The 22,152-nt window shown below is 37.2% G+C and overlaps 4 protein-coding genes and 1 non-coding gene across 7 annotated transcripts; 2 read left to right on the top strand and 3 right to left on the bottom strand.

The window, feature by feature from the left end:
• Positions 1–6,516: 6,516 nt before the first annotated feature.
• Positions 6,517–6,588, bottom strand: TRNAW-CCA. The gene has a single exon. It is a non-coding gene; the product is annotated as a tRNA-Trp (tRNA).
• A 580-nt stretch (positions 6,589–7,168) lies between these two features.
• On the bottom strand, positions 7,169–9,856 carry LOC101303561 (histone-lysine N-methyltransferase ATXR6-like). The gene is made up of 6 exons (XM_004307909.1): positions 9,610–9,856; positions 9,339–9,419; positions 8,992–9,221; positions 8,064–8,164; positions 7,765–7,977; positions 7,169–7,328 (listed from the first exon to the last, which is right to left on the bottom strand). The coding sequence occupies exons 1-6, from the start codon at positions 9,854–9,856 to the stop codon at positions 7,169–7,171; spliced, it is 1,032 nt and encodes a 343-aa protein (XP_004307957.1).
• A 1,471-nt stretch (positions 9,857–11,327) lies between these two features.
• LOC101303276 lies at positions 11,328–14,562 on the top strand. The gene is made up of 8 exons (XM_004307908.1): positions 11,328–11,708; positions 12,120–12,251; positions 12,417–12,540; positions 12,722–13,149; positions 13,322–13,398; positions 13,501–13,636; positions 13,778–13,981; positions 14,205–14,562. The coding sequence occupies exons 1-8, from the start codon at positions 11,328–11,330 to the stop codon at positions 14,262–14,264; spliced, it is 1,542 nt and encodes a 513-aa protein (XP_004307956.1). The 3' UTR covers positions 14,265–14,562.
• A 2,658-nt stretch (positions 14,563–17,220) lies between these two features.
• Positions 17,221–19,270, top strand: LOC101302595 (dof zinc finger protein DOF4.6-like). Of its 3 annotated transcripts, none has more exons than XM_004307905.1 (2): positions 17,221–17,295; positions 17,807–19,270. In XM_004307905.1, the coding sequence occupies exons 1-2, from the start codon at positions 17,272–17,274 to the stop codon at positions 18,662–18,664; spliced, it is 882 nt and encodes a 293-aa protein (XP_004307953.1). In that variant the 5' UTR covers positions 17,221–17,271; the 3' UTR covers positions 18,665–19,270. The 3 variants fall into 3 exon arrangements, with proteins under 3 accessions (XP_004307953.1, XP_004307955.1, XP_004307954.1); XM_004307907.1 differs by lacking the exon at positions 17,221–17,295 and adding an exon at positions 17,488–17,516; XM_004307906.1 differs by lacking the exon at positions 17,221–17,295 and adding an exon at positions 17,565–17,631.
• A 1,480-nt stretch (positions 19,271–20,750) lies between these two features.
• LOC101310564 (cyclic nucleotide-gated ion channel 1-like) lies at positions 20,751–22,029 on the bottom strand. The gene is made up of 4 exons (XM_004309070.1): positions 22,019–22,029; positions 21,578–21,692; positions 21,237–21,482; positions 20,751–21,152 (listed from the first exon to the last, which is right to left on the bottom strand). The coding sequence occupies exons 1-4, from the start codon at positions 22,027–22,029 to the stop codon at positions 20,751–20,753; spliced, it is 774 nt and encodes a 257-aa protein (XP_004309118.1).
• Between the last annotated feature and the right edge of the window lie 123 nt (positions 22,030–22,152).

Below are 22,152 nucleotides of genomic sequence, written 5' to 3'. Positions count from 1 at the left end.
CATATATTTAAAAGAGGTTAAGAGGGGATGGGATTGGGTTGTGATGCTTCCAGCTATGCCCAATAACACTTGAAACAGACTGACAGGTCAAATCTGGTTTTTTCTGGATAATATTATAGGGCATGGGTTCTGCATGGGTTTTCCATTCAAGGGTTTTAACTTTTACTAAGAGGATTTCATGCCATTAGGATGTTCATTACTGTAGTTAATTTAGGGAAAATAACCTATTTTAAATCTTGAACTGATCAAGTACCATTGCTTAAACAAGCGTGCTACCTAACTATTGATGAAAATCCGCCATAGTTAATTGGAGTTTTAATGTGTTTGCACGTTTGAATTGAGATAGAGGAAGCAATTTGCAATTTTTAAGAATCCAAGCGAGAATTAATGAAATGGTAGCGGGTCATAATCAGTAAGCTTTATGTTTAATAAGTAGTAACATTTTTCTTGTTTTGAAGAATCTTTATCCGCTTGATATACTGTAGTTATAAAATATCTAAAGTAATTGATTTAACTTACAATATACGATGAATAACTGAATAATCTCTTATCATTGATCATTTGTTGATCATCGAACATGGACTAACAATTATATGTGATTCGATAGATAATGTTTTTATGTTACTCGAGTTAGCCACACAAACACTATGAGTCAAAAGGTGAAAGTGTGAAACACAATGATCGATCAATATAAAATGCACGAAGTAATTAGTACTAAATTAGGTGAGTTTTGTCATTAGGTTTTCGCTTGTTACCAATCGAGGCATACACAAACCCTCAAAAGTCCCAAAGTAAAAGTCAGCTTGTTTCCGCTAAACCAGGCAGTTTACTTGCAATCTCTCTTTAATATTGTTCAATTCCTCCAATGCGGAAGTAATAGTCAGCACCTACGTAACACTATCACTACCTAGCTAGCTTAGTGCTTACCTTTGTTAATCCAATTCAAAATGATGATTGTTTTTGTCCGTAGTTAAAAGTTCTTTGTACACCGACGGAGCAAGTGATCGAATACATGACACGCAATTTCAGTTTCTTACCATTTATGGTAATTGATTAATGTTTTATGATAATAACTAATACACGCACTTGATGTTATTATGTCATCCGTTATCAGTAGTGTTCTTTGGTCACTAATTAACTAAGAGATTCATGATCAGTCACCGTTAGATGTAAATCTAAGGATGAAGAAAATTATTTTTAAGTTGATTTATTTTATTTTCAATCCTTAAATATAAATCTAATTTTGATCAATTATTAATCTTTTAGTTAATTACTGACCAGATGTACACTACTGCACCCGTTCCGTTATATATGATCGGTCCAAATGGACTTCTTTTGGTTTTTAACCGCTTGTAGTCTTAAACTTTGAATTTCTAATACAAGTTCATAGTGCATGAACTATGACGAGAATTCAGCTGAGATCGATTACAAAAGCAAATAAGTGAAATAACAAGCAAAGGAGACAAGGAAGTGAAATATATATATAAGTAATGAAAAGTGATTAAGCTAGTGCTTGTTTTACTTTAGAATGAGTTGATTATAGCTAGCTAGGTACGTAGGTCTCTGTGTGAAATATTCCGGCCAACCTTCTTTTTACTGCAACGATGATTAGTACAAGTCATGCTAAAGCTAATTGACACCCAAAATGCACACCAGAAAGACGCTCTTTGCTTTTTCTGCAGAATAAAGAGAAACATGTGACATCTACTTCAATCTTTATAAGAGCTTCCCGACATTAATCCATCGGCGGTCATTTCTTCAACAAATAACCACCGTCAGATTGATTTCTATAGTCTGTAATTAAGTTGCACATACTCAGTTTCAAACTTTCAACGATTCGTGTCAAGTTTTGTTCCTTCATCGGTATGTAGAGTAGTTTATGAAAAATAAAAAAAACGTTTAAACGTCGAAAGATAACTTATTTTCATATTTAAACACCTTCGATCATGTGAAGTAAACGCTTTTATGAGTACAAAACGATAAATATTCATTTACAGTTTATTTACCAGAATAATGTTATTCACATCAGTTTTTTTTGTCTTGGAATTGCTAAACAACCAATTAATTAAGCATAAGTTGTTAATTAGCCTAATCTTTCACGACGCAAATCCCAAGATTTTAAGAGTACGCACACTTATCTGGAAAGGGGATATGAAAACAAGTAACAAGGATACCTTGCATCATGCATGATGCAAACTACCAAAGGAGTTGCTTGCCTCTATTTTACGCTAGCTATACGTACATATACATATGATAATACATTCATCTATAACGAAAGAAAGTGTTAGTTTTGATAAGAGGAAATCTGTGGTTCAAGTTATGGAATATCCATCTGTTTCACAATGCTCGATCTGTCCTTCACATGGAGGCCAGGCAAACCCAGAAACAAACCCTACGTGCCACATGGCATCCACATAATGAAGTTGGTGTACCAACAAATAAACACAACAACAAATATTAGCTAGCTTTTTAGGGTTTATATTTGGTTATCGAACTGCTATACTAACACTAAGCAGAAATTAATCACCAATAATGAGTGTATGATTGGAACTCTTTCATTTGTTGGCCTGCCAATTGCCAACTATATACGTATATTTGTACATGGATTGGTGATCAGTTTGTAGTAGTATATATGTATTTGGAAGTTGCGAATCCAAATGAACAATATATTACATCAAATTAACAAGGCATACCCAGGACTCAAGCAACAAGAATACTCAATTTTCTGGATCGAGGAAGATCCCCAGAGCACCAGCCAGGATTCTTGGCTCTTAATTATAATTATCGAAAATTAGAGTCCATGGTATTGGTATTGGTACGGTGGTTTCTTCTAGTAATTTGTGATTCACTTCTATAAGTAGTTGACCCATACAAGCTTGTTGTATACAAATTGGGAATGGTCTATGATTTTAGTTTTCTAAACCAAATTTGAGACAAACATTGTGCTCATGCATGGATCACACATAAAACTCCAAGGAGCAGTGTTCTCGATCTCCATCTGGGTTCGTGTGTGTACATACATGTTTAATAAAGAAAAGGGCATTCTTGTTAGGTACATGTGCATGGTGCCTCATATTACTCCATATAGTTGAGAGCCGACATGGATAAAATAAGGTATAAACATATTGGGGAATTTTGTTGGTACTAACTTGATAATGTAGTATTTATATATTGACGAATCTAAGTTATTCATTCTAATGATTACATATATAAATTTCGATTTCACAATGCGATGATTATATGTACTATATAGTGTATAGTTTAACATGATCTATTTAAAGAACAAACTAAACATGTTAATAGAACTACGAATGAATGTGCGTGTAATATTCATCAATAATGCATTTATTATTGTTTCCTTGATAATCACATACAACGATAGTTATCATGATTATGGATCGATAACACCCTTGTTACTTTCTAAAAACAATATATAAATAGTACTATGNTACATATATATATATATATATATATATATATATATATATATATATATATATAGTATCGGTCAATTAGTTTGTGCATGAGATTTTGAGATTGTGGGCCGATGTTAGCTAGTCATCCCAAATCGGTTGTCGACAAAGGAACTAATATCGTCTAGGGTGCGGCTATTTCCACCCCACTAAATTCTCAGTTCACCTCACATCTAATTTTTTACCTTTAAAATTCCAATTCTGCCATTAAAATTTTGTGAAAATCTAGTTTTTATTTTCTTTCTTTTAACTTACAATTACAAAAATGATAATATTTCATCAATATAATTGACGCATACCTCCATTCTTCTCAAACCACATCCTATATTCTCCTCGATCTCTTTCTTGTAGTTTTTTCTTTACGATTATGAATATTATATATATATATATATGAAATACTACGTTTGAAACCATAAATAAAATAAAAATAAGAACTAACAATCTCATATATCACACTGTATAACCACCATGTTGAATATTGAAGTGATTCTACAAATCTGATTTAGAAAAATGTAGAGTATTTTGTTTTTTGTTTTTTTTTTCCAATGTAAAGATGTAGAGAATTGATGTTGTTTGGATTTTATTTTAATATTATATTTTCACAAAAATTCTTGATTGTGGGGTTAGTATTGGAATATTTAGTTTAAAATTGAAATATGGGGTGAAGAAAGCATTTGGTGGGGTGGCAATAGCCGCACCCTATCGTCTAACGCTCTATTTAACTTGAAAATTTGCTTGTGCATACATTACTGCGATTTGTTTGACTATTAATTAGCCGAAACATCATACCATAACACAAAAATCATATCTTCTTAGTTCGAGTTAACCATTTTTCCCATATCCAATCATTTCCTTGATTGATGATTTCTTTGTTTGTATTAAGAAGAACTGTTTATGCACATTTTGGGTTGGAAACTTGGTATACGTATTAGATATATCGATCACACATATCTGCACATGCACAAGCTAAGCAGATGCATGAATGGAATATATAACACACTACCTTGATGACGAAATGTTGCCCTTCATCAGAACCAGTCGATCAAACAAAGTTGACTATCGAAAAAAAAGACATGTAATACATGATCAAATCTAAACCAGGATCTACTTTGAGACAAGGAAAGCTTTCGATGAGGGCGAGTGAAATGATGCACGAATCAAACCTTTGGATATGGGAGAGCCGGAGAGAGGCTCATCTCTAGCTATAGCTTCTTTCGACAAATGAAAAGCAACAAACTGAAAACTACAACTCTTCTACTGTACCCCAATTGGGATTTATCATCATCCGTCATATTGACATTGATATGTGAATTCGTACGTGGTTATGATATGGTCCTCACCAATGTTATGATCATACAACGTACCACGGCTTTGGATATCGACCTGTAAATCTTCTGTAATAGAAAAACTGTGTTATATATGAATGTGTAGCTGTGGAATGCGATTCATGTTGTTGTAGATAGATATATAGATAGATATAAGTGTATGTTTGTGTAGAGAGACAGCTCTCCACCAAACAGGCTGGTGTAGGGTCTGTGATTGGTTCAATTTCCATGAAAATATATGTCAATTTAGGATGATGGGGATCTACTACCAAACTCTTTTCTTTTTCTTATATATATAGATTCAATTATACACACTTTCGAATTTCAATTTGGTCCCAATATATTTTTCCCACAATTTATATATATTTAGCCCTAGCAGAAGAAAAGGCAGAGATTCATATTTGGACAAGTCACGATTGCATGTCGGTGGTCCAAAATTTGTACTTAAGATATTGTTCAGAAGTATTGGATCGATTATTTGAACTGTTTTGCGTTTTGACAAAAAGAAAAAACCAAAACAGGTTGATGCCGCTGGTACTGCTAGTTCTCAACGAACTTTGATTGATTTTGCCTAAGTTCATTTGCATGGACAACTCGATCCCAACAGAATGATTAGATCGAGTACGAATGATCCCTTATCTTCATCTAATCAAGACGTAAAAGAAATTATTGTATGCACGACGTGCAAGTAGGGCTCTTGTAAACACATTATGCGCGTTCTCAGTCCAATTATATACCAGTTGTATCAAATCTTGAACTGCAATACTGCATATAGGTGCTGAACATTTCTTACTGGGATCGAAATATATGCCTAGCTAGTTTTCTGATGAAAAATCTCTGAAAGCAGGTGTTTGTTTGGCTGGACCTCCTAAACATCAACCGAAGCCAATAAGTACAATTAAAAGTTCAGTTCATGGCTTCATGCTTACAGATGTGATAAAAAGGACCACAGATTTGGGGATATAAATCTAAAACTTACAGATCAAAACTGCATACGTATATCAAACCCTAATCGATCTGCAGCTAGCGCAAATAAAGATCATAAGGGTGAGTGAATGCATGAGATGAGAGTACGCGCGTGACCACAGAACTGTGGGGATGCATCTCATCATCCCATCCAGATCTTATCGCAGCTGGCGCGCGCCCACTTTTCCGATCTCCTTTCTCTGTTTGTTTGTTCTCTATCTCTTTCAAGTTTCAACTGCTCGAATTTTGAATGATTTTGCCAGCTAGGGTTAGACACAGTGTGGTCGTTATATATGTACTGCAGCAGCTTAAATTAGCTGCCTGAGTTTTTCTGGACCAGTCTATTAGTACATAAGAACCCTAGAGAGAGTTGTTTGTTTGTGAAGAAAGATTTATGTGCGCATTATGAGGTGGTCCTCGACTCGATGATGAAGATTGAAGAGAGTTATAACTTATAAGTAGGTAAGGGAAAGTGTGCTGTGCTTTTGCTATGGATCACTGACAGTTTCTGCTGTTGTCATGTTGTACCACACTTAGTCTTTCACTGTTTTGACAGTTCTGCTCTTGCCCATCAGTTTCTGCATCACTCTCAACCAACACCTCAACTTAACTTTCCTTGTGTATGTATATGCCAAGAGAGGGAAACAAATTGAACTGTTAGAAAATGCAAAAGGATAAAAGTGTCCATAGCATCTCAAAAATCTGCCTGAGTTGATTTGAGGAGGGGAAAAAGAATGAAGGAAAAAAAAGACTGAACCTGACGTGAATCGAACACGCAACCTTCTGATCTGGAGTCAGACGCGCTACCATTGCGCCACAGATCCTTGTTGATGTGTTATACGGTTCTGTAAAAATAATTATATAAGTAAGCTCATTGTATTTTGAGGACACAAACCGAGCCCAATTTAAAAGGAACAACATGTTTAAATTGCAGATTGCACAAATTAGTTTTCTTCACTTGGCTTAAGATGATCCATTATGACAAGGCCCAAAGATGATTTCTGAAACTATATGAGCATAGATCAAGATGAAAAAAAATGCTTAGCCTCGAATTTGGATCCAAAATTTTGGATTTGAGAAGCATACGCAGATAAGAAACATTCGTTTACAATGGTGTGATAAAACATTGACTCTAGAGCAATCATCTTCTTAAAGTAAATCCAGAGCTTTAGCCAATTTCTAATCCTTTGTGAAGGGATGCCACTGGCAGATAATTTGTTCTGATAAAAAAAAGAACCAATGTGGTGCATTTTAATTGCAGATTGCATATCCTCATTCGCTGTAATTCGAGATTGAATGTAAATAAACGAAAGAATTGTGGTCTTAGATAAGCAATCATGACTAATGATATTAGCTTCATTTTATTTACTGGGGGGAAGGGGAGAGTTGGTGACACAAAGAAGGCTACACAAAGTGCTCAGTAGGATATTCATTCTCATATGCATTGTAATCATAATACAATCTTTCTCCCTTTGGTATATCCCTGTTGGCAATCAGTAATACTCGAGACTCGCCGTTGACATCAAATCTTACGCATTTTAGGTTCTGCTTCTTTCTCCCTTCCCTGCACCAATTTAGAGTAACTTTAATTATATTGTCACACAAGCAATCCACACTTCTCTGCAGACAACATTTTATGCTTAATAATGTTCTACACTTCTACACCTTATCAAAGCTTAATACATCATGCAGCATTTGAATGACTTAAAAACAGCAGTTACCATGTTGGATAACTATGCAGTAGTGTATTCAGAGTTCTACTTATAAGGACCATATTGGCTTTTAAGACATGTAATGTTTACTTTTAACTTATCACTCATAAAGGATCAAGGGGATAAGGTATGTTATTCCTTTCAGAGTCAGTCATATAGACGACAATGCAGCTATCCAACTTACAAAAATTTCAGTTGAATATGACTTTCAGGGCTTTCATATGTTGGAATAAGGTACACACACCAAGGCATGCAATCAAAATTTCAAAAAGAAGATGATGAGCTAACCTTGTGTGATTGTTGATGCCATTGATGTAGCGGGCAATGTTGCCATACTTGTCAGGACAAATGACAAGGCTTTTTGAAGGATCAGCAGCTGAAAGTAATGTCATAATGCTATCCCCATCATCATTTTCACGGTTCTTCAAGTAATCAACATCTCCAGCATATTCTGTGATTATCGTCCAATCCTTAATAGGCTTATCAGCCTCAACTGTGAACCTATAAAAGTTAAGAAACAACAATAAATTAGGAGTTCAATTATATCGGCTTTCATGAGAAAGTATGTTTGTTGTTCTTATACTCACCCTTCCTGAGGATCAAAAACAACCATGAGGGGCGGACATTCTCCTCTTTCCATCATGATTTTGCATAAATTTAAAGTTTCAAAATCTTCTTTTGACAAAACCTGAAACACACGAAATCAGTTCATCAATAAACATCACTATATTACGTATGAGAAACTTGCAATGCATCACAGGCATGAAATATTATGCATATATGCACCACAACTAATTCTAAATTCAGCATATTCCAGCAAAACATCAATCTCTCTCCCTGGCCTCATAAGAGAATTCTGTCCTTTTCTTTTCGGCCCGGTTTTCTTTTTTAAAACCGCCATATCAAAGCTATAAAAAGAGTTAACCCCATTAATTACTCATCATCATGTAACTATGCAAGTCCGATATGGCCAGCAGTTTCATATAATGACTTCACATTCACCAAGTTGTCTAGAAGCAGTTTCGTTTTCGTTGCGTAACTACAGCTAACCAACTAAAGCTCCCATTTTCTACCCTAAAATTCTTGTCTATACAGATTAAAGATACTGTAACTTACTGTAATGTGATTGGTTCTTCTACTTTTGCTACACACCAATAGAACCTTTTAAAAAGTGAGAGTTGAATCAGTGGTTAACCAAGTCTGATCCATGTAAACTTTAGTCTACATACAGAAGCAAAGACATTGATCCAGCCATAATACTACTCATGATCACTATATCTAGGGATTTGGGTTTGCCAAGAAATTTGACTGAGGCACAATCCACTTAATAGACAAGTAATGACTAGTCCAAATTTTGAGCTGAATGCACCAAATCTGATCCTTATCAATCAAAGAGGGACATGTTCACAGTCTATAACAGTATAACATAACAAACCATAAACTATCAGACACTGATTGAACAGTTCTAGTTACCAATCAATTTATATCTGAGTTTAAAAAGTGAATGTTAATTACCTGCATGCCTCCTTGTTCATAATCTGGACAGTTGGCCTCCCTCGGCGCCATGCCAGGCCTATAAGTTAGCTTATTACTAAACTCAGTTCCCGTGGCCGTCAAAGCTGTTGCAAGGGACGCCATTTGCCTCAATCTCACTGCAGGATCCTCACTCGGATGATATGGCAACATTTTCCTCCTCTTTTTCGACACCACCAAACTACTTCCCCTCCTTCGCTTCTTCCGATTATCTACAAACAATTCCAATCCAAGAATCCATTTTAGTCCCAACAAAATAGAACAAACATTTTCAGACACACCCAAATTTGAAAGGCAATTTTAAACCATGTAATTCAATTGTGTTTTACCTTGACTTAACTTCTCCAGTGTTTCGACGTTTCTCTGAATCCGAAAGAAGTCAACAATTTTGGTCTGAATGAGAGGAAAAGCTGCAATAACCAAAGAAACCAGCTTTAACCGAAACTGGGTATCCACCAAACTAATCAAACAGCTCAAATTCAACAACCCAAAAGCAACAAAACCATAAAACCCAATTCAACAATTCAACAACACAACAAATTCATCGGAACCAATCCAAAATCTAAACCCAAAGAAAACTGAAAAACTCGATGAACTCACATTTGGGTTTCTTCTGTTTAGAGCAACACGGCCCGAACCAAGATCCCTTTGGCACATTAACGAGAATGGGTCTGAGGCAGAACAGATGATACCCTTTATCGCATCCGTCGCAGAGAAGAAGCTCCGCCGGAGAGTGGCCGGACCCACATTCCTCGCAGCAAACGTCGTCGTTTTCGGATTCAGATCCGGTTTCCATTACGAGTTGGGGGTTTAAGGCTCGGGTTCTCTTTCTCAGGGCCGCCACCATTTTTTGGTGTCTGTGAAATCTCGACTCCCGATTTGGGTCGCGGTGGTATTTAAGGACTGGGTGGTTTTTGGCGCGGAAATGGAGTTTGGCGCCGTATGGCGGGAAGTGGTGGTGTTGTTTTGGCGCCACTGTTTGGTTGACGGGGCCGGGTCGGGTCGGATGTAAAAATAGAAACGAAATAGAAGATGGGTAATGTGGTGTTGGGCCTAAAACCCCAAAGGTCTGGTTCAAATTTTTTGGGCAAATTTATACTAGCATTAAATTCAGTTTACTCTCCTAAGATTTAGGGTTAACTTCATTTTACTCCCCGTTCTCTCAATTTTGAAAATTCACCTCCTGAAGTTTCCAATTTTCATCTGTCTAGCTTATTGTCTAAGACTTTGTCCAATTTGAAGGTTAAATGCTAACATGGAATCTTATAAAACAGCTCATAAAATGTTTTGTCGTTAACCGACTGTTCTAGTCCTTAAAGTGAGCTATAAAGTCAAATTAAGGTTCAATTTTGATGGAGTCTTAGCAAATAGGCAAAGCTGATGAAATTTAGAAATGAAGTCAACTCGAAACCTCATGAGGGTAAAATGAATTTAATCCTTTATACTATAAGGTGCTAAAAGTAACTATGAAATTTAATGATACGATGACTTATGCACTTCTAGTACATCCGGTGGTATGTGCTAGTATGATTAGCCCATATCAAATGTACTTGTCACTCGTTAGTCTGGTCGAGATAATATATGTTTTTTCTACTCCGTCTGTTTGTTTGTTGTTCATAGGTGTTGTGATTCTATTAGGTTGTATCACCACATGGTGTTTAAAATCGTAATATGAGTTCTCGCTGAATTAATTGTTCAAAAATTTGGTTTCATGATGCACCAATTCAAACAACAAATCTTTCATTTCGAGCAATGTCACGAATTAATTTACATTTTATTTTATTTTTCAGTCTTTATTTTCGTATATAAGATACAATGTTTTGTTTGACCAATAACCCCACACCTATTTTGGTAACACGCAAAATAATGAAACATTTTACAAATTTGAGATAGCGCCTCCGAACGTGATGTTGGTTTTTTAAGTAACATGTTTCGTGACATTTTAACACTAGAAGATATAATCACCACATTTAGTCGAGTTGGTAAAAACTTAGATGTGGAACCCTCACCTAGATTCAAATCCCGTCAATGCTGATTAAAGTTAAATCTCTCTACTCCTTATAGTCAAGGAGGAGAAAGCGCTCCTTATAGTCAAGGAGGAGAAAGCGCTCTGACAAGACTCACAGCACGGACAAATCTCTCGATCTATTTTGACGATTTCATAACCCGAATTCAACCGAAACCGAACCGGTTAGTTCAACCCGGCTTCGAAAATTAGTTTGGACCGGAACCGAACCGGTTAGTCCATCCCCAAATTGCTACTGTCTTCCCAAAAACAAAAAAAGTGAAACTTTGAGAGCTACTCTTCTTCTTCCACCATGGATCCCCAAAATCCAACCCCCCTGAAAACTCACTTGGTCTCCTCCACCGAGTCCCCCGAGTTCACTCACCTCACTTCCTCCCTGACGCGCTCCACCATCATTGCCCTCGACGCCGAGTGGAAGCCCCTCCGCTCCCATCACCCCACTTACCCAACCGTCTCTCTCCTCCAACTCGCCTGCCAACTCGGCCACGAACTCGACTCGGTCGTCGTCTTCCTCCTCGACTTGGCCTCCCTCCCTTTTCCTTCAATCTGGGAACTTCTGAGGGACGCGTTTGTTTCTCCTGATGTTCTGAAACTGGGTTTCAGGTTTAAGCAGGATTTGATTTACTTGTCATCGACGTTCAGCTCAATGGGTTGTGATTCTGGGTTTGATAGGGTAAGAGATTTAGAGTTATCTGAGTAAAGTTCAATGCTTTAGAGTTACCCAGTTAGTAATTTTAACAAAGTTGAATGCTTTTTACCTTGCTCTGTTTTTTGCTCTGTTTCATAATGATGCTTATTTAGTGGAAATATTCAAATTCTTGCTTAAATTGTATGGATGTTAGTGAAGAAGCGAAACAAGGCCATTTTGTTGATAGTGTGACACTGTGATGTGAGTTTGGGTTGAAAGTTGAGTTATTGTGTTCAATATGAATTGCTTATGACCTAGTTTCTGCTTCGAGTAGTCACCCTTGATGATGGAAAGCTAGTTAACTGTGAAGAGTGGTTTTGTAGAGTCTTTGTTGGTAGTTTTCTATAGAGAGGATTTTAATTTTGGGATCATTGCTCATGAATATATGGTGAACAGGTGGAGCCATATTTGGATATTACAAGCATATACCAGCATTTGCAACAGAAACCACCTGGAAAGAAGGCACCAAAGGAAACCAAGAGTTTGGCAACTATCTGCAAAGAACTCCTTGGCACTTCTCTTTCAAAGGTTTGGCTTTTGAAACTTTTTTCATGCTAATTTGAGTATCATTTGTGTTCCTATCCTACTCTGCAGTATCATAATTTGGGCTGTAAGTAGTGCGATGGAGTGATGAGATGGTTTTTTTTTTAGTTAATGTAATAAGTTGTTAAAAGTAACACATCTCTTCTTTAGGAACTACAATGTAGTGATTGGTCATGTCGTCCTCTTACAGAAGAGCAGAAAACATATGCAGCTATGGATGCACATTGCTTGCTTGAAATATTCAATGTCTTCCGAGAGAAGGTCATCAAGGAAGGTCCGTCATGCTACATCTCTAGATCACATTAATTGCTTCGTATACTAGAGTTTTTGCTTTTCTTGCACGTTATTGTGTTAATCACAGAAAGGATAAGATTATTTATATTTGAAGCCTTGCCTTTTGTCATACAAATTGCTACTTCCTGTTGGTGGTGGAGTTACTGAAATTGTAACTGCAGGGATCTTAGTTCACTCTTCTTCTGAACATCATCCCCCCATTGTGAACCTTGGGTTGAAACAAGTACTTCTTGAGAAGTTTGATATATGTAATAAAGTTGTAAGGATGAAATTTCGTGAAGCTGTAGATATGGTCCGAGCTACAGATGTTTCTAATGATATAAGTGCCGTAGAGGGAACAGCTATAGTGACACAACCTAGGAATACCCAGCCCATGGATGAATTTCTCTTGATGGTTGCAAGCAAATATGGGGAAAATATTTTGTTGGGAGAATCTGATAAGAAACCCAAAGCTGCCAAAAGAAAAGGCAAAAGGCGGTCATCAGTGGGTTACAAGCATGGACAATATGACGATGATTGGAAAGGTCCTGCACCATGGGATTTGACTGTAGGGGGCGATGGACATCCAAAGTTTTTATGTGATGTGATGGTAAGTTTGATGCTTTGAGTTTATTTTTCTCTTTTTTCGTCCATGAGTGATGCCAAATAAGCCAGAGAAAAAATTCAAAAGAACAAAGCCTTTGCATATATGCTGCACTCTTGTTGCAATAACTCTGCTGCTGAAATGTAACATGCTACTTTCTTGATCATGCTTATTTCAGGTTGAAGGCTTAGCTAAACATTTAAGGTGCGTTGGTATAGATGCTGCAAGCCCATATTCGAAAAAGCCTGAATCCAGGTATTATCAAGATTCTGCTGTTATATGTTATTTATATGTAGATCTTAAATCTGTTTTAATATCTTTTCCATGAGAATATTAATTTAGATTCATTGTATGCAGGGAATTAATAGATCATGCAAACAGAGAGAAAAGAGTGCTCTTGACGCGGGATGCTAAGCTACTTAGATATGAGTATCTAATCATTAATCAAATATATAGGGTGAAGAATCTTCTAAAGAATGAACAGCTACTTGAGGTACGCATGTGCTCAGTTTGAAAGACTCCCCACTTCTGTGGCAATCCGATTGCATTTAAAGGGAAACTGCTTTACCTTTCATTGAAGCTATAAGATGGAGAGGAAGTGTTGTTTCAGGCTAAATCTGAATTATACCTGCAGGTCATTGAAACTTTCCAACTGAAAGTTAGTGAAGATCAGCTGATGTCAAGATGCACCAGATGCAATGGTAGGTTTATTCAAAAGCCCTTGTCGACTGAAGAGGCTGTGGAAGCTGCCAAAGGTTTCCAAAGAATCCCTAACTGCTTGTTTGATAAGAATCTACAGTTTTGGCAGTGCATGGACTGCAACCAGCTTTACTGGGAGGTATCTGTTACATTGAACTCTATATGCGGGAAACTCATATAAGTTGAAATTCGTAAAGTATTTTTTGTTGATTCTTGCCATATGGTAATTACACATGGGTTGACTTGTTCTCCTAATTGGACATCTCACTTTGACGTTCTGAGAACTTTTGATATGAACCTGCACATTCATGAATGGACATTGTTGGTAGCTGTGTTTGATATCATTTGTGTTCATGTCACAGGGAACTCAGTACCACAATGCAGTTCAGAAGTTCATTGATGTCTGCAAGTTGAACGAGTAAGTTGAACTCGATAATTGTTGTGCACTAGTGTGGCAGTGGCCTATTTGTTGCCGCTCACATTTCTGTAGGTCTAGTTTCAATACTTGTAATATATTCCTGTTGAATTGTTCCAATCCATCTATGCCCCCACATAGAAGTCAGCTTGATCTTGAAGTATAACTATTAATTTTAAGATTCTGTTGGATGTAGAAGTGAAAGCAGGGGACAAATTCTCCCTAGTTATCCGGTTTTAAAGTATGAATCTCTTTTCATTTTCAAACTAAAGGAATGTTCAGGGTGATTACTATCTTGACAATTGACACGCATGCTTCGCCTAACTTTTCATATGTCTTGTGTGTTGTCCTTTAGAATAATGTGAGACGGGCCATTTAACTTGCTAGGTTTGCCATGTAAATTTTTAATCTTTATTTAGGACTTGAAGTTTCCTTTAAATAAAGATTCTGTAACTTTTGGTGTTGGGCAACCAAGGCACCAAGATTTGTTGTAATTGGGGCAGATGGTTTTTAAATTGGTTAATTGTAAGATATTAGTTAGGCAAAGTAAGATTCAGATGAAGATATGGGGAACCTTACAAGAACAAAACTACTTATTTGGTAATGACTCAAAACCAGGGAAGCTTCATTGCTAATAGCTTTATGGGTAGTGGAATGGATAGGCCATGGTTGATTTTTTGAATGTCCTTAAGGTCCCCACATGTTCATGTTGCTTTTCTGGGTGGAACTACCTTTGCTGGACCAGTGTGTAGGTTCTTCTTTGTAAAGACGGAGAAGCCATAAGAGGTATTCTTCCCGTTTCTCATTCTTCACTGAATATGGAATGCTTTCATTCTTGTCGCTTGTGTAGCCATTTTGGAAAAACTTTCAAGGCAATTTCACATCATTTTCAGTGGAAAATTCAAGTTTTTACATTCAGATTTCTTCCAAATTACATGACTAGATAGTAGTACGAGAGATCCGAATTGAAGATCTCAGAAATGCTACAAATCACTAGAATGACAAAGATGTGCATATGTAATCTATTGTGATTCAAACGTATACGGTATACCTACGATATAAGGATAGATAACCAACGAGTCTTGCATACACGAATCTAGAATCCTTAGTGACGGTAGACGAACTACTCTACGACAGTGAATTCGTTCCTGTGAATTTGTACACACTTTCCATCACTATGGGAGCTGGCTTTGCCCGAAGTTGTTACCCTTTTGTTGAGGAGGGCGTTTCTGATTGACATTGGAAATGAAGTAATTGATGGAAAATGGAAACACATCCATTAATGAACATCTTGATCACACAAACTATGAAACAATTGCAAAAATATCAAATGCAAAAACGACTAGGAAAAGAGAGCAAGGACAAATCGTCTTCACTCCCTTGAATGCTAACCATATATAGATTCCTAGTGCAACTATGCAAAGCTAACGCAAACTAGATTCCATTCGAGCTCTCTCTCATCAAACGAGTCCTGCACACAGTGATGGGTAACACTGTCACGGATATGGGAATCGATTCCCTCGTTTTTATCAAAACCTCAAATCATTGCTAATCCAAAGCCACAAGCGAGCTTGACAACAAGTCGTACAAACCAATGGTGCTTGCTCCGGCTACCAGTGACAGCCAGCTAAGGACTAAAACCCTAACCAGACGTGGCAGCACCTCGTTACGTACGGAACTGAAAACCCTAATGATATTTGCCTCAAACCCTAATGGAGTCAGACAAACGTACGACGGTTTAACAGCTAGAGTTGCTTAGGTTGAGAGTTCGGAGTTTAAGATAGAACACCGCCACATGCGCGCATCTTCTTTGTCTTCTTAGTACTGTTCCTTCGTCACTGTTCTCATCTCACTGTTCCTTCGATGGAGATTGAAGTATGGAACCCAGAGTCCTAGATATTCTCCACCGACACGTTTCAAAGTCTCAGCAACCAGGCTAGCTCTCCGGCCAATCGTCTGCCGCCACGTCTCTGCTGCCGCCACGTCGCCTCTGCCGCTTCGGCAGTGACGTCTCTCTGCCGCCGTCACCACGATGAGTTTGTGTTCTGTGACTTCTGTATAGTACTCCACTGAGCTTTTTCTCTCTTGTCATTTTCCGCTTGGTGATTCTTCTTACTTTTGTACGCAAACGCAAAGCTTGGTAAGATTAGAAAGACCCTCGCTATATTCCTCTGTGTAATGAGAAATCTCTATTCTTTTTTAGAGTAGTTTGCTACGAATTCTAGCTCGATTTAGCTATGCCTAATGGTGGAGTAGCTTGGCTTGATTAGGGGGCTACATGTATATCATATGTGTTGGCTTTGGAGTGAGAAATTGGAGGTTTAATGTGGTCACTGTCTGTCTTCTTCTTTTCCTCAATAGGAGATTAGATTTGGACTAAACGTCTATCCAAAATCCATAGAATGATGAATTATAAAGAGACATTGTTCTTCATGGAAAAGAAAATTAATGTCGAGTAAATAGGCATCAGTGGAAAACAAATGAAAGGAGGCCTCCGGTCATTTGATAAAGGAAATGCAGCTGAAAATGGTAACAGAAGAAGAAGAAGAAATAGTAATGGAGCAGGAAAAATGCAAACCTCATTCCTCTTTCTCTGGTCAGAATTCAGAAAAGAACCCACTAAATTCTACAAAGCATCATGACATTTGACAAATGCAAGGACATTTATATTCTACTAATTAAACTACTTATGTGCATGTACACATTATTTCCAAATACTCTGTTTAAAGGGATGAATGAGAATGTGTATAATGAGATAATGAAATGGGAATGTATATATGACAATGAAAGGGCATTAAAAGACAAAAATACCCCACCCATGCACTCTCTCCATCTTTTCTCATAGTTGGGCAACCCGTGGAACCACACCACATATACCCTCTCCTCCTCTCAAGTAGTGCTTCATCTTTGCTTTTAGACCATCCTGCTTACAAAAGTGGTTGTTTTTTTCTTTTTCTCTCTTTCTGAAAGACTTTGATAGCTTTTTCTCTCTTCCCTTTTCTCCTTCTTAATCCATGGACACAGCTCACTGGCCACAGGTAAAGACAGCTTGCTTTCTTTTTCCTTTTCCTCCATGAAATCATGAAAATTATCTTCTAGGGTTGTGTTTTTTCAAAGCTGAATTAGAGTACCTCTCTTTTAACTTGATTGTTAGTTCTAAAGTTAATCCTTTTGCATCTCCACAGATGATATATATGTTATTGGGTTAGCTCAGCCCCTCCACTAATATCAGAATTTATATTGTTGTTGTCTTCCTCAGGTCTTTGATTTTGTCTTGGAAAGTTGATAGTAGTAGTACTACTGCACTTTTTTCTTTCTTTCTTAGCTTTTCTTTCCATCATCTGATAAAGTAACTTGTTTCTTTTGTTGCTGTGGTAATCCTGAATCTCTTGTTTTCTTCCTTTTGCTTTCTTCCTCCATAAATCTCTGTCTGAAATTTTTTTTGGGAGACAAATACTTTCTGAGTTCAATCACCACCGTAGTTATGGCCTTTTCCTGTCTTTGTTCATATTCTTTTGCTTTATTGTTTTTATATTTTATTAATTTCAGGGGATTGGAGTTAAATCCATGGGAGCTGAAGTTCCTGATTCAAGGCCTATCTTAGAAAGAAGAGGAAGACCCCAAAAGGATCAAGCTTTGAATTGTCCAAGGTGCAACTCAACAACCACTAAATTCTGTTACTATAACAATTACAGTCTCTCTCAGCCAAGGTACTTCTGCAAGACTTGTAAAAGGTATTGGACTGACGGTGGATCTTTGAGAAATGTTCCAGTGGGTGGAGGCTCTAGGAAGAACAAGAGATCTTCATCTTCCTCACCATCAACTTCCAATTCATCAAAGAAGCTTGCTCATCATGATCTGGTGATGACCCAACAAAGCGCTGATTCTCAAAACCCTAAGATCCACCAAGGTCAAGATCTCAACCTAGCATACCCACCAACATCGGATCACGAGTATGATCATCATAGCATCTTTAACCCTAGCTCTTCTAGAATTAGTACTTTATCCCCTCATAATCTCTCGGCTATGGAGCTGCTCAAAAGTACCGGGATCAATGCATCAAGGGGATTAATGAACTCTTTCATGGCTCCCATGTCTGTAGCAGATTCGAATACTATTACGATGTTCTCTACTGGTAATAATCATGGGTTTCCAAATTTGCAAGAGTTTAAGCCAAGTCTCAGTTTTTCTCTTGATGGGTACGAGAGTGGCTATGGAAGTCTTCAAGGTGTTGGTACTAGTCATCATCATGCAAGGCTGTTGTTTCCTACTGATCAGGATTTGAAGCAGATTCCAAGCACTACTACTGAAACTACTACTACAAGTACTGAGTTTGAGCAAAATAGAGGGGAAGGAGATCATTCTGGTGTGTATTGGAATGGAATGTTAGGTGGAGGATCATGGTAAAAGAGGAACACAATGATGATCAAGAAGATGGTATTTTGGTTTTGATTTTCACATGGGTGGTGGGTTGGGTTTGGACTTCGGAGTTTGATAAGTAAAATAACAGATTAATAGGGTATATGGGATTTCTTTCTTCCTCTGTTATCGGTCTTTTTAGTAAATTTTCCTTCGGCTCCTCTCTCTCTCTCTCTCTTTCCTCTCACCGCTTTTCTTTTGATGAAGAAATTTTCTTCTTTCTGATTTTGTGTTGCTTTAAGCACCAGCTAGTCGACTCTCTACTGATGAAGTGCGTACGTGGTTGAAGCTTATTGTTTTTGGTTGGCTTCAAATGTGATCAAGATCACGAGGAATGCTCAACTGCTAAATGCTGTATGAAGATTCATGAGTACAAGAGGAGGCCAAGCAAGTCCCATATTCCTTTTTAGGGTTCCCTAATGATGATCAAGCAGAGAGAAGCAAGAGAGAGTGGTAATTAGTTAAGTTATGTACACGAATGACTCGTGATATGTTCATTCTAGTTAGATTTGTGGTTTGATTGTGTATTCGCTAGACTGATGGATTATCTACTTGTTTGAGGCAATTAAATTAAAGAATGGTCGACTTGAAATGATAGTGGGTGTCAATCGAAAGCAAATTTTCTCATCTAACTTTTTAGATGAACGTGAAGTGTTATTTTTATTTTTTGTTAAAATAATTAAATTTAAAAGACACTTAACATTTATAAAAAAGGATGGGAAGAGAAGGATAGGGAGCAAATTTGCTTCAATCCTAGTAGTAAAAAGCTTCTCCCTTCTTTTTCCTTCTTTCTTTTTTGCTTTGGCAACAGGGCAGGAAATGTCAGATCTTTTCAGAACCATCTGGGGCGGGATCACTTTGAGAGATTCTTCCACCCACTTAGCTAACCCTCCTTCATCATTAAGCCACGAATTCTAGTGCAGAGTCGATCATCTTCCACCATGAACCGTGTATGATCATGTATATATGACCCATAAAATTGAATTATGTTACATAAGTTTTCACCTAAGCATTTCTCAACAGGATACTGTTACTCTACAGTGGTAGAGATTTAGTTACGTTGGCATTTTGGATTCGATTGCGAATTGGTTCAAGAATGAGGTGAGGTGGGATCCACGAAACATTCTCATGGTTAAGCATTCTAGGAAATAATCTTTCTCCCACTGCAAAATCTTCCAGATGTAGACCCTCTCTATTAATCTAGTTATTAAAAATGTATAGGCCATCCATTGTTGTAAGGAATATCTTTAATAATTTCTGGAAGCAGTTAAGCACTAGCTAGGGTTTCTGTTGTGGTTGAGCACCTCCATCGTGAAGGTCCCTTTCTTTCCAATTACCTTCTGATTCTCTAGCTACCGATCGAGCTAGCTAGCTAGCTAGTTATATCCATGGATTTTGCAACACCGATTTTGATCTTTTGGACTCTCTCAATTAGTTGTCTTTTGCTCTCTAAATATGTCATCATATGATAATCTAGCTCTACTTTTCTTAACTTACTGAAATAATTAGCATATATATTTGTGGTGTAACGAGTTGACAATCAGTCACAACTGCTGGTGGTGACGATCAGGTTCGTGGGAATTGATAAATTTAACAAGTTTATTGCTATATATATATTTCTCAAATGCCCCTTTACGTGATTACAATTTTCAGTGTATGTTCTTATATATTGAGCCAAAAAACAGCTTATATAACTAACATATAAATCATTACAAGTGGTGTAGTAGTTATTGCCTAGTTGATTGAACGTGTTACTGGCATAGATTCAAACTATAAGCTATTAAAGTAGTTAGATATTGTGATAAAACACATACTTGAAATACTTCACATTCATTAATTTGGGCATATGATACATTTGGGGTGCCTTAACGCTGAGAGGAAAAAAGAGGTTTGACTAATGTAGATCCTAGTCAGCCTAGACTGAGCTAATTAAGTACACCGACGACACTTCCTCCACTAGTACAGCATGAGGCTGGGCATCGCACTTGGGCTTAGTGACTGGGTGGGCAACGCTTGTTATTGAGGTCCAATACCTCTTCAAACATGAAAATAGGGTTTTACCTACAGATGATGTTTACATTGTGTTTGTAACCAAACCATCTATTATATAACCAGACTCTACTAGATGAATCTTTATCTTTCTCAAGTCTTCAGCCATGAGGAAAAAAGCTTCAACTTTTGTGCTGCACTTGACACTCCAGTTCGATATGGGTAAGCTCAAAGGATCAACATCTGGTGCCAAATTCAGAAGTTGTTCACCGTAATGATCACCGTTACTTATAGAACTCGTGCTTGAGGAGCCACTTCCGTCGGGACTAGTTCTGTAGATGATTGCGTCACCTTGTGTGATGAAAAGCATCTTATCAACTGGATCCCCCTCTTGAAGTATAAAGTTGTTCTCGTTATAGATGATTGGCTTAAGATACCCACAGATTAAATCCATCGTTCTTTCTCCTCCAGCTCTAAACATGGGAACCTAAATTTAACAAAATAAAAGAGAATAATTATTAACAGATTAATTAGGCGCGCCATGTATCATTAGGTTTGGAGCTGGACTTACTTTCTGTAGCATATCTAAACAGAGGTTTTTCTTTATGTCCAGTTGAAATCGCCATGGTATGACAGAGAGAATTTTCACGTTATTGACATCTTCTTCTGGTTTCAGTTTCTCTAGCACGTTTCCCATGATCTCAGTCTTGAGATCCCCAGAAAGATCATTGACGCATAACCATGTTTCTATATCCATAGTTCTCCTCTCCTCTATTTCCATCAAATCTGATTTTTTAGCTTCAATCTGCATGTATGTCTGTCCAGATATATCCCACAATTAGATCAGTAAACATCAGTAATCAGTTCATTGTTGCATTATACAGTGTCACTACGTTATAATGGGATACCAACCTGCAAGATTGCATTGAGATATACTAAAACCACTAGCATGCCAATCATGCAAATGAGAACCGCAAAGAGGTTCTCCCGGGCGTATGTACTAGTCTCAAGATTTTGACCAAAAGAACTGCAAAAATAAAACCATCACTTTAGTATAGTATTAAGTACTTCAAAAGTAATATTCCGAGAGCGAGGTTCTATGTAACAACATCTGACCTCAAATTTCGAAGACCCCACCAAAAACAGTGCAAGAACTTTTGCGGGAAGTTAGTTGAATTTAGCATACCGGACTGGAGAGCATCAAGATATATACCAAAATTGAATATTGTTGTATTTGGAAGATTTATAGGACATGCATCATTCAGTAACGACGTGATATTTTTTGTTGTATGATCACGACGACATGCAAAAGTACCAAATTGACACTGATTTTCTCTTATACAAGCAAATAACCAACCATCCATGTTTCGCCGAAACGAAAAATAGTATCAAAAAACTCCGAGTATCTACATGACAAAACAAATCAGTTAATAACTTAATATTAGAGTAATATATATATATATATATATATATATACACGTCCCTTC

This window comes from Fragaria vesca, linkage group LG7 (genome assembly GCF_000184155.1).
Source record: "Fragaria vesca subsp. vesca linkage group LG7, FraVesHawaii_1.0, whole genome shotgun sequence".
In the NCBI taxonomy this organism is placed as follows: Eukaryota; Viridiplantae; Streptophyta; class Magnoliopsida; order Rosales; family Rosaceae; genus Fragaria; species Fragaria vesca.
This window is presented reverse-complemented; position numbering and strand designations above follow the sequence as displayed.